Genomic DNA, 13416 nt, shown 5'->3' on the forward strand with positions numbered 1-13416 from the left:
TTTTATCAAAAGAAGTGTATTTGTTTTAGGACCACTGTATTTAAATTTTTGTCATAAGACGTGTGTTTGTTTTAGGGCTATTTTATTTTTTATTTTATTTTATTTTATTTTATTTTTTATTTTGTTTTATATTTTTTATTTTATTTTATTTTATCAAAAGAATTGTATTTGTTTTAGGGCCATTTTATTTTATCAAAAGAAGTGTGTTTGTTTTAGGACCGTTATATTTTCTTTTATCAACAGAAGTGTATTTGTTTAATTTAATTTAATTTAATTTTATTTTATTTTATTTTATTTTATTTTATTTTTTTATCAAAAGAAGTGTATTTGTTTTAGGACCATTTTATTTTATTTTATTTTATTCTATCAAAAGGAGTGTATTTGTTTTAGGACCATTTTGTTTTGTTTTACTTTTTTATTTTATTTTATCAAAAGAAGTGTATTTGTTTTAGGGCCATTTTATTTTATCAAAAGAAGTGTGTTTGTTTTAGGACCGTTATATTTTCTTTTATCAACAGAAGTGTATTTGTTTAATTTAATTTAATTTTATTTTATTTTATTTTATTTTATTTTATTTAATTTTATTTTTTTATTTTATCAAAAGAAGTGTATTTGTTTTAGGGCCATTTTATTTTATTTTATTTTATTCTATCAAAAGGAGTGTATTTGTTTTAGGACCATTTTGTTTTGTTTTACTTTTTTTATTTTATTTTATCAAAAGACATGTATTTGTTTTAGGACCATTTTATTTTATTTTATTTGCAGTTGATAATTTTCCAATTTATTTGCATCTCCACTAAAATGTCTCATTACCATAATGCAAAAAATCATTACAATACTTTTTAATTAACAAATCATACACATAGTATACACATAATACAATGATATTTAATTGCTAATGATCTTAATATTATAACATGATGGTGGGATAATGTGCTTAATCGTCAAGAAAATACCAAAGCAAAATATCATTTCTTTTCTTTTGAATTTCAAGGGTAACATAACCTGCACATGTTCTTGACAGGCTTTGTGGGATTGACCCAATATTTGCAGTTCCCATCTGCTTTCATGAGAACAATAATGGGCGTCCAGTAGATTTTCAAATTTTCTTGGGAAAAAAAGGTTCATCCCTATGCAAATATCAGAGATAGGTAAACTATACTCTCCTAACAAGTACGCCACTCCTATGTGTTCTCTCTAAACAAAAACCTGACATGTACTGGCTTTCCCGTGCCTTTGTAAATATTTCATTTCAGGCGTATGAATAATTTACTCAGGGTGTGACATAATGCCTGATTCATATTTAATATCTCTGCAAATTTGAATCCAAACACGTTTTAGGGTGAAGTGAGCTTATTTAGCAAGTTAGAAATTGAAATATGCTACAGTAAGCAGTAAAAACAAGACTATAATTATTTATCAGGGTTCAATAAAACTGGGAAGTTAATTTATGTTAGCCATTGAAGCCCTGCCAGGTTGAGCTGAAATTTATCTAGACTAGCAAATCAAGAAGCATCCATCAAAGTCATTTGCACCTCATCAAATACGAGAATACGAGGATGTGATGCATTTCAGAGATGATCTTGGAGAGAATAAAAAGGCCGTTCATTTGAAGCATCATACACAGCCTAGAGCTTTCTTTAATTGCATTGCTCAATCTAATTAGACCCAATTAGTCCGCTGCGCTAAGGCTATAAAGCACCTGTGCACATGTTCCTGCTCCACTGACACACTTCTTTTCCTCCACAGGGTAGAGCGATCTACAGACCAGGTGATCAAGCCTGTCAACGTGGAGGCCTTATCCAAATGGGTGGGTAAGATCCCCCCTGATGTATTGCGGGACATGCCCATCATCGCCCCCATGCTGGCCCGGCTCGGCTATGATCCCCACGCCAACCCTCCCAACTACGGCCGGCCCGACCCCCTCGTCCTGGATAACACTAGAAGGGTGAGAATCACCGCTAAATAACTTTTTGTTCCTTAAAGCATATCGACCTCATAGGGCTGGACAATAAATCGAACGATATTGTGAGGCGCGTTTAGTCAATGAAGCCGGTACTTTGATTAGTAGTAAATCTCGTTCCGCTCAGGTTCCGCTGGAGTGGCAATTACGTAATACACAGAGACGCCAAATCGCGCTCAAAATCGGATGCGAATCGAATGTGATTTTGAGCACGATTTGGCGTAGCTTGTCAGAGATTTACATCTCTGTGTATTAATTGCCGCTCCAGCGGAACCTGAGCGGAACGCACATGATGGAGATTTACTACTAATCAAAGCACCGGCTTCATTGACTAAACGCGCCTCACAATATCGTTCGATTTATCGTCCAGCCCTACGACCTCATTTTTTCTCCATCTGCTAATAAATCATCTCGCTGATATTATTAGGTCAGCTGTGTATCGGACACATAGCCACGTTATGTGGGTTAAAAGTGTTCCTCAAGCTAGACTGTATGTTATGAGACTGGGATCAGAGGATTTGGTGTCGCTTTTGTGCTTTTTACTTTTTAATCCAAAGCCATTTACATTCCAACACATCCTTCAGGGGTGAGCAGCTCCATGTGTGAAACGGTACTTAGGTGTGAGTTGCACCTCTGGGATTAGCGCAGGATGGTTATGCAGATCAGAGAATCTGTATGTGAGCTTTTACAGCTCCACTAGGTTCTCTTGTGTCTGTCTTAGATGAAGCAATGCTTATCGAAGGACTTAGTTTATTGGTTTCAAATGATTATTTTGAGATTGAGGGGCAGGACTGTGCAATATACTAAATATGTATGAAATACTGTATTTGTTGAGATACATATATACATATATACAGTGGTGGCCAAAAGTATTAGAACACTAGTTTTAAGTCTGTTGTTTCTAGGTTTTGCTGTAGCGTGTCAGTAGGAAATATCACTTTATATTTCCAAACATTATTTTGCTATTAATTGTAATAATCCAGGGAGATTTTTGTTTGCACAAGGAGTCTGACAACAGCCAGTGCTCCACAAATAATCTGGAATGACATGAAGAAACAGAACAAACTGAAACAGACTAAATCCAGAGGAACTGTGGCAACGTCTCCAAGCTGCTTCAAGAAACCTACCTGCAAAGCTACAGTAGTGTTAAAAGTTCAGTCACTTGTGCTGTAAAATGAGGATGATATCAAAAATAATCTCATAAATAGATTTTTTAGATTTTTTTTTTATCAACTAACTTCTATTAATTCAATATAATCAACATTTGGTGTGACCATCCTTTGCGTTTAAAGCAGCTTTTGCCCTACAGTAGGTGCACTTGTGCATAGTTTTTCAGAAAGCTTTGTAGGTAGATCTCTTGAAGCATCTAGGAGACGTTGCCACAGTTCTTCTGGATTTAGTCTGTCTCAGTTTGTTCTGTTTCTTCATGTCATTCCAGACAGACTGAATGATGATGAGTTCAGATGTCTGTGTGGAGCACTGGCTGTTGTCAGACTCCTTATGCAAACAAAAATCTCACTGGATTATTACAATTAATGGCTAAATGAATTTTGGGAAATGTAAACTGATATTTCCTACTGACACACTATAGCAAAAAATAGAAATAACTGATTTAAAATAATTTTTAGCTGGGTAAAATACTAGTTTTCTGATCATTTTGGCCACCACTGTAACGTTGTCTTTTTGTTTAGTGCATAGAGTCGCATGTTATTTAGATGAAGTGGGTGTTCTTTAATAAGAACCAAACATTGATTGACACTTTATTGAATCCATCTTTCCATCATCATTTCTCTGAAGTTATTGATTGCTAATAATTGCTAATGGTTCACTGGTGGATACAGATCAGTGGTGTGTTGTGTTTGTATTTATTTATTTTTTTAAATCAAATGTAAATTCATATCCTAGTCACATTTTCTGGGTTAAATAAACTGTGAGAAAAAGTCATCAGAAATTGTATTTATTAAAGCCAAGTAAAGCCAGGTTTTGAAGCATTTTACATTTATTCCAAAATAATAACTCAAAGCAGTAACAATTTAAACAAAATATTTAATTGATGAGCTTATGTTTAGCTATTCTTTTTAATAGTTTAGTTTGAACTATTTTTTAATTTTCCCTATTATCAGTCATTGCTGATTACTCTCTAAAAAGCACCCACAAATCATGTTTACATGCTATTTTAAGTCTTATTTTGACCTAACAAAGTGGTTATATCTAAGTGTGGAAGTTGTTTACTTACTTTTTTTTAAATTAGTCTTCCCATTAAAGGAACACTCCACTTTTTTTTGGAAATAGGCTCATTCTCCAATTCCCCCGAGTTAATAAGTTGAGTTTTACCGTTTTGAAATCCATTCAGCCGTTCTCCTGTTCTGGCGATATCACTTTTAGCATAGCTTAGCATAGATAATTGAATCCTATGAGACCGATAGCATCGCGTTCAAAAATGACCAATGAGTTTCGATATTTGTCCTATTTAAAACTTGACTCTTCTGCAGTTATATCGTATACTAAGACCGGCGGAAAATGTAAAGATGCGATTTTCTAGGCCAATAAGATTAGGAACTACACTCCCATTCTGCTGCCGTAACATGGCCGAAGCAGGTGCAGTAATATCACGCAGCACAACGTGACCAACTGCATGCACAGGGAGCGTTCCTCGTTGGAAGTTACCTAGCTGGGAACTAATTTCAGGCTCTGCATGATATTACTGCGCCTGCTGCGTCCATATTACGGCAGCAAAATTCCTTGACTATTACGCCGGAATGGGAGTGTAGTTCCTAATCTTATCGGCCTAGAAAATCGCATCTTTACATTTTCAGCCAGTCTTAGTATACGATATAACTGCAGAAGAGTCAAGTTTTAAATGGGACAAATATCGAAACTCATTGGTCATTTTTTAACGCGATGCTACTGGTCTAGTAGGATTCAATGATCTATTCTAAGCTATGCTAAAAGTGATATCACCAGAACAGGAGAACGGCTGAATGGATTTCAAAAAGGTAAAACTCAACTTATTAACTCGGGGGGAGTTGGAGAATGAGCCTATTTCCAAAAAAGTAGAGTGTTCCTTAAACACCATTATATTGTTGACTGATTATTGCAAACTGATTCACAAGCACGGAACGCGCACAACCACAAGAGCCAGGATTTATCGCATGAACCAATCACAGCAGAACATAACCAGTCATATCCAATCATATCGCGATGGAGGCGTCTTAGAGGGTCAGTTAAAACTCAGTGGGCTCAGGGGAGAGAAAAGACTCCCGCTGTAGCTTTAGCTGCTGGGTCGCTGTTGGACAATGTTTCTTTAGAAAAACAAGTGATTTATACACTTTTTAATGTTATAAGTAATATTGGCGTTGTTTTATTTTCATTTATTCATTTCATTTCATTTCCAGTAGACTGCCTCCCTTGCCTCCTGAGAGGAAATGCTGCTGATATAAACCCAGCGTACTACTGTCAAACCATAACAAATGTACATTCTATTATGAGCTGAGTTAGTCAATTGACCAACCATTTATTTCCCATTAATCTCAATTCATTTTGTAATTACTTTCTCTCCCTTGTATACTGAGCTAAAGATCAAGACCGTTTGGATGCTAATTCAGCCTATGATGATAGTTCAAAAAATGTTGTATCATCGATAGCTCAAAGTAGTGATCACATGACATAAATATTACCTTTGAGTGTCGCTTTCTTCTAGTTCAGACTAGTTGTCTCATTTTAAAAAAGAGACTTCAGGCTCAGTTCTTACATCAGCAGTATTACACCATGCTTGCTCACAGCTGGTATCCATTTGCAGTGGTTAATGACGAAATCATATGTTAAACCATGGGGAAAAATAGAATATAAAAAGTGTTTAAAACACCGTAAGAGTCTTTAAGATTGATCAGAATGACTTCAGGCTCTTCGTGTTCCTCAAGCAGACAGTTTTCAATGTGCTGTGATTTACAGGGAAACATTTCCTGTTGTAGTACTGTAGTACCCGTGCCTCTCACTTAATAATGGATACCTTGCCACTCAAGGTGGGCTTAGTGGTCTTGTCATTCACTATAAATCTTACCCCCGGTTTCACAGACAAGGCTTAAGCCTAGTCCTAGATTGAGCTGTTTCAACTGAAAGAAACTTTTACTGAATTATATTTATATATATCAGTGCCTTTTGTTTTGTTTTAGGAAGCACACAGGTAATGTTTTTACTAGGGCACGTTTATAAAAATTACTTAAATGTCCTAATTGAACTATATGGCCTAATCCTGGCTTACACTAAGCCCTGTCTTGTTGAAACATCAGAACTTTGGAAAATTGCATGACTTGATGGAGCGCTGACTGTGCTGGAAAGGATTTTTATGCTACTTGAGTAGCGAACCACAGTCACGGTGAAGAGTGTGGCGCTTTTTTTTTTTTTCCTCGAAGGTCGGGAAGAGGCCCCTGTCGAGCTCCATCGTGTGCCAGTCCGACTTTCAGCAATGTTTTCTGGCCTATCTTCTTCCAGTTTGCTCTTTTCTCAGCTCTAGGAATGTATTTGTGGTCTCGAAATCTAATTTAAAAGCTTTTTGAAACAAATAATTCACTCAGAAGTGATTTTGTTTTTCAACAAATATTCTTTAGAATATCTTCTTTTGTGTTCCACAGAAAGTCATACAGCTTTGGAACGACATTAAAGTGAGTTTTTCGGCCTTTAATACTCTGTGTCCTCCATGACGTTCATAATCGGTTGTCAACCTTGAACTATTCTGCAGTTGTGCTTTGCTTTCCATGACAGTTGTTCTCTCTTTCCCACACAGGGAAGATTCCTTTTAGTTGAGCAATTGCTGCTTTTTTTGGATATATCACTCTCAGCGATTCACTTGACGCCAAGCTCTGTCAGTTCCATGTGGTTCTCTTATTGACTAAAACTCATGCTGTTCTTTGCGTAACCCTGCGATCTTCAAAGCCCAGTTTTGTTTGAAAAGAACACTAGCAAATTCTGCAGCACTGTAAAAGACTTAAACACGCATGGGCAAAGCATGAAGGTTTGATGAGCTTTAAAAACTGGGAGCAGGAGTGTGTTTGTTTGTAACTGTATCGTATTTCATCTTTAATGCATTAGTTTGCGTTACTGCACATTTTGGGCAGTTTTCGGCCAACAGCAGTCCGGATTTCATTCAGCATTTTTTTGAAAAGCTATTGTTGTAGTCCCTTTCCTTCAACAGCCAGATCTATCTTTTTGACTGAAGGCTGTGTGTATATGTATGTGTGTGCGAGAGAGACATAGGGAGAAGCACATCTGCTGCGTATTAATGTGTATTTCCCCTGGATCAAACACAGCTGCATGGATCAGTCGTTAAGCCTCCCCCCTCCCTCCTTCGACATGAAGTACGACACACACAACAGCGAAGATCTAAGATCTGCTCACAAGGTGTGCGATGCAGACAGGCCGTAACACAGAGCATGTGCAGTAAAAATTTGTGAACTGTGCTGCGACTCTATTTTTGAAGTCTGAGCACGCTGAGCTTCAGGAGGTGAAGAATATGAAGCGTTTTATTTCGACTCGTTTTAACATCCAGAGTTTCTCTGGGCTTTAAGTATCGCAGTGCTGTCACAATAGGTCAGTAGGCTTTTAATTTGCTCGTCTTGCATTTTCAGGCCTTGGATTGCTGGACTAAGCATGGCAAATAAGAGCTTCCACGATAAAGAAAAGGGGAAGTCTTTTAAAAATGTAGTTTCAATATATGGATCGTGTTGGTTTTATATGGTTTGGAAAAAACTCGTTTAATGATTATTGTTGCAACAATATACAACTTACAAATTATACAATTTACAACAACTGTTTTCTATTTTAATGTTTTTTAAAATGTAATTTATTCCTGTGATGGCAAAACTGAATTATTAGCATTACTGGCATTACTCCAGTCTTCAGTGTCACATGTTCCTTCAGACATCATTATATTATGCAAATTTAATTTCTTAATTATCAGTGTTGAAGACTAATTCATATTTATATATATTGTGGAAACTGTGATGCATACGCTACCAGTCAAAAGTTTTTGAACAGGAAGACTCTTCTGCTTACCAAGCCTGCATTTATTTGATCAGCAATATGTTGTTTGCAAAAGTACAGCAAAATCAGTAATATTGTGAAATATTTTTTACTGTATAAAATAACTGTTATCTATTTGAATATTTTTTTTAATTTATTCCTATGATCAAAGCTAAAATGTTAGCATCATTACTTCAATCTTCAGTGTCACATGATCTTTCAGAAACCATTCTAATATGCTGATTTGCTGTTCAAGAAACATTTATTATTATTATTATTACTGTTATTATTTATTATTATCAATGTTTAAAACAGTTGAGTAAATTCTTTGATAAATAAAAAGATACAAAAAATTGTATCAAAATTAATACCTTTATTCAACAAGGATGCTTTAAATTCAAAAGTGATGATAAAGTCATTTATAATGTTACAAAAGATTTCTATTTCAGATAAATGCTGTTCTTCTGAACTTTCTATTCATCAAAGAAAACTGAAAAAAAAATCTACTTGCCTGTTTTTTGAGCAGCAAATCAAAATATTAGAATGATTTCTAAAGGATCATTTGACTGGAGTAATGATGCTTAAATGTATCTTTGAAATCACAGAAATAAATTACATTTCAAAATATATTCAAATAGAAAAGAGTTATTTTAAATAGTAAAAATATTTCACAATATTACTGCTTTTGCTGTATTTGGATCAAATAAATGCAGGCTTGGTGAGCAAAAAAGACTTCTTTAAAAAACATAAAAAATCTTACTGTTCAAAAACTGGTAGAGTATATTTTTCAAGAATATTTTAACAGTAGAAAGTTAAAAAGAAAAACATTTATTTATATAGAAATATTTTGTAACATTATGTCTTTACTGTGACTTTTCATCAGTTTAATGAATTTATTTCAAACAAATCTTACTGACCCCAAACTTTTGAAGGTAAAAAGTTTTACAAATATCATTAATTCACACAAATCATTAAAATGTTAGGGAGTCTTACCTTGTAGTAAAAATTGAAAATTGCATTTTAAAGTGCATTTTAAAAGTCCTAAAGAAATCAAAATGGAAGTTTTTTTGGCTTTTAGTATAAATATGTTATCTATTCGCATTTAAAAGATATAAGCATTCAAAACTTACAGTCTCTAACTTACGCTAATATTTCTTAGTGATTTTGATAACATCACCCTGCACTCATCAAACTTTCTGTCCAGTCAAATGCTCTCTGGAATGCAAAGCATCCCGCCCCCTACACTAAAGATGGATGCTGAAGCTGCGGCTGAAATCAGTCACTTGTTCACAGAATGAATTTTTTCTGTAAGATGAATGGCATGTAGTGCACTATATAGGGGATAGGTTAGGATTCAGACAGTGCATATGCTTTCTATTGGGGCAAATGAAGTCTGGTTTGACGATGTGCGCACACAGTCTGCTCCACAAAACATATCGCACCCATTTGATTTCTACACAGAATGCTATATTTTATAGTGATATGGATGAGATTGTGACTGTAATACGGTGTCAAATGCAGCTTTACTGAGCTCAATGGCTCTGGCTGTAGTTGTGATATAAATGAAACGCTATTAGCTATTTTAAAAAAGGGGGCAGGACTAGAAAACTAGTGTTATGTCATTGACACATGCATTACAAATGAGTAACTGGTTTTGAAAATAGCTAGTTGACTAGTGAACCAACACTCAGATTACTTCCAAATTGATTTTTCTGCCATAGGCAACAGTGAAATGTTCTTTCACATTGAATCTCTCACCCAAATCTCACGGGTACAACTGAATGCAGTTGGTGACATTATGGATACAACATTGAGCTGATGAGAGGTGATGGTTTATTCCTACAGGAGCATCCAAGTGTGGCAGTATTGTGATTCGTATTGGTGTATTTGCTTCTTGCTAGAGTCGTGCATCCCACCGGATGAGGATCTGCTCATGTTGTGGAACGAAAGTGAGAAATGCACAAGAAATTCTGCCGCTTGTCAGATCGCTATCGGCAGTCATACACAACCGACTCCAACTATCACTATGTATCACCTTGTTTTTCTGAACAAGAACATGATAAATGCTAAAAAACTGGTCTTTATTTTTTAAGAAATTGATTGCTTTTTAAGAGTTATAGCACTCAACTACAAAATGAGTCAAAATGCTCTTCATACTGCAAACATTTGCATATAAAACAACTGCCTGGGGTGTTTCGAAATGAGAAACCCTCTGTGTAAGAGGAGCTTTTAGGCTTGTAAATGACTTGACTATACTTCGTTTTCCCTCAGCGGCCGTCCGTGTTTTTGATTAATTTGGCTCTAGATACACTTGGTCTCCTTCACATGATGTCCTTGCTGTAAGCAGGCCGTTGTGTCTTTTTATAATACGCTCTGAATGCGAGTCCTCCTGCCAGTTCTGTACAGTATCTGAATAGCTGCAGAAATGGCTTTGAAGTCGCAAGCCTCGCAATAGCGAGGTTTCCTTGGAAACAGAGGCGAACTGGAAGACTCCAGCTCATCAGAGAAAAAACTGCGATGTTGCAGAGTCATGGTGCTGCTCTGTAGAAGAGACCACATGAACTCGGGCGCATGGTTGCAGCTGGGGTCTGGTGAGATCCGATGACTTTTGCAGATGCTCTGGCTTAACATGTCATGGTTTTGTCCTCTTTGTTTTGAGGCAGATTGATGAAAACCAAGTGTTTGTGTTTACCTTCAAAGATTACTCAACGTTGCATCTAGTATTTAAAAAAAAAATTAAAAGCTCCAAACTTTCAAAGCTGTACATACAAAACACACATTCTTGAAAATATTTTGTGATTCTGCAAACAACAACATAAGTAGGGCCCTATGAAATCTGTTTTATTTTTTTTTCCAAATTCCATATTTTCTGTTTTCATTTTTTCTTGACTCTTTTTTTTTTATGGTTAAATTAAGAAATATTAATCAAAAATGTCTAATTAATTGAAATCAATGAACATACACAATTTAACAACAATTTATGAGTTTAAAATTTTTTTATTTTTAAATCTCTACGAAATACTTTTTTTTTTTTTTTTTTCAAATTCAGTTTTATTTTTTCCCAAATTTTACTTTTTTTAATTTTCTGGATTCTATTTATTCCATTTGAATTTTTCTAGGCTGTTTTAATGGTTGAATTAAGAAATCTTAATCAAAAAGCATGTCTAATTAATTTAAATCATTAAACATACACAATTTAACAACAATTTATTAAAAGTTTAACAAAAATTAAATTTTTAAATCTCTACGAAAAATACTTTTTTTTTTTTTTTACGTTTTGTTTTATTTTTTCCCAAATTTTATTTTTTCTGGATTCTATTTTTTCCATTTGAATTTTTCTAGACTGTTTTAATGGTTGAATTAAGAAATTTTAATCAAAAAGCATGTCTAATTAATTGAAATCATGAAGCATACACAATTTAACAGGAATTTATGAAAAGTTTAACAAAAAATGTTTTTTAAAACCCAAAGACATTTTTTCTTTAATTCCCTTTTGTTCTCACCAAATTTAGTGTTTTTTCAAAAAATTTGTTTGGATTGCGTTTTAATGGTTTAATTAAATTTTAATAATCAAAATAATCTCTAATTAATTGATTTTATTTTAAAAATAATTAATAATTGTTTTATTATTATTATTATTATTATTATTTATTTTTTTTTCGGTTATGTATTTACATATTTCTAGTACATAAATTCTGGTAAATCATTTTATTAGTAGTAGTAGTAGTAGTAAGCATCATTACATTAAGTAATCTGTCACAATTTCTTCAAGTTAAACCAAACTTTTATTTTGACAGGTTGCTGTAAAGACCTTTAAGTTTCTGTTTGTATATGATATGATTATGATATATATATATATATTCGTTATGTATATGATATGATCATTTTACTTACAAGAAACGGTAAAATGCTCATGAAGGAACTCAGAGCAGTTCTACAGATTATGTTTGTGTCCTCATGTAATCATATATGTAATTATATACTGTATTGAGGAGGCAGAGGCTGAAAACATTGCAAGCGGATACGCTTTTCAGTATGTGTGTAGTAACAAAACCGCTCACCTGTGTAATTCATTCACACAGAGACACACAGAACATGCAGAATTCTTATTAAAATAGTATTTTTGCAACTTAATATTCACAGATCTGTGTGAAGTGTACTGACAAATTCTGTGACATTTACATTATACGGTAAATTACATTTTTATGACTGAGTTCCACGATTCCGTCCACAAATCTGCTTCTTAGAAATCATATTGCCCTACATTAGGGTGAGTAAATGATGACAGAGTCTTAATTTTCAGTGAACTGTCTCTTTAAGAACCCTAATGAAATCAGCAACAAGTTGAAACTACAGCATTTTTACAAAGGCAGTGTAACCCATTCTCAATATCATTTCACTTTTGAATGCTTGTGTTTTGTGGCAATTAAACTTGGGCCTAATTTCTTGTGGCAGTAATGCACCATTTTTGCAATTAAGTATTGAGGCTTCACTAGATATAATAGTAATATTGATCTGAGCACTCCAGACTAATTTGGCATAATGAAGGTAGCACTATCACATGTCCATTGTCCTACCTTTTAGTGAAAAATAAGCAGATTAACGTAATTCAATGCTTGCAAGGTACAAGGAACACTTTAGTATTTTCAAACGGTCAAACTGTTTCTACCAGAGCCATGAATTTTGCTCCGGCTGACATTTTTGCCAGGTCACAGTACTCTTGAACTGTGCGGTCATGCCAAGAGTAAACAAGAAATGAGTAAATACAGCTGTTAAAGAGTTTTAATGTCTATAGAGATGGACTAAAGGACACAAAACTTGAATTTAATTTCAATAGACTTGTGTAAACTGCTTCTGTAGCTCATCTCATGCATTGTCTTGAAAAATGAAACATGTTTTGTTGGTAACCTTTGCTTATCTTACATTCATCTGGTTTGTTCAGATTTAAAGGAGAACTCCGGTGTGATTTTGACCTAAAGTGTATTGAATCATGATACCGAGTGTGAACGTACCTTGCATATCTCATCTCGTCTTGTCCACTGCTGTCCGAAATCTGGGGTCAGTTAGCCGATGCTCACAACAGCTTGTCAATGAAAGTCAATCGGGCATCGAAGGAGCCATGTAAATAAATCACTGTTTTACGCCATTTACGAGGCACAAAGTAGCTCCACACTTCATTGGTAGACTTCCAAGGGCCCTGACATTTAAAACGAGACATTGAGAACTCATAAAAAGCACCGGTAGTTTATTTACAAGTAGATTTATACAGACAGTAACTGCAAGAAGTTTAGCGGCCGCCGCCATCTTAAATGTAGTCACGATAAGTCGAGCGTCGAGCACCAAGGAAACTACAACCTGATACGTTGATAAGCTGATAAATTCCTTGGTGCTCGACACTCGACTTATCGTGACTACATTTAAGATGGCGGCGGGCG

The 13416-nt window shown here is 34.7% G+C and overlaps 1 protein-coding gene across 2 annotated transcripts in view; it reads left to right on the forward strand.

Moving 5' to 3' along the window:
• The window catches only part of tpst1 (tyrosylprotein sulfotransferase 1), a 66566-nt gene that overhangs the window by 37804 nt on the left and 15346 nt on the right, over positions 1-13416 (forward strand). For both annotated transcript variants that reach the window (XM_073817769.1, XM_073817770.1), the window contains exon 3: positions 1750-1948. In XM_073817769.1, coding sequence (XP_073673870.1) covers positions 1750-1948 — 199 coding nt within the window. The remainder of the gene's footprint in view (positions 1-1749; positions 1949-13416) is intronic.

This window comes from Garra rufa, chromosome 14, assembly GCF_049309525.1.
Source record: "Garra rufa chromosome 14, GarRuf1.0, whole genome shotgun sequence".
NCBI classification, from domain to species: Eukaryota; Metazoa; Chordata; class Actinopteri; order Cypriniformes; family Cyprinidae; genus Garra; species Garra rufa.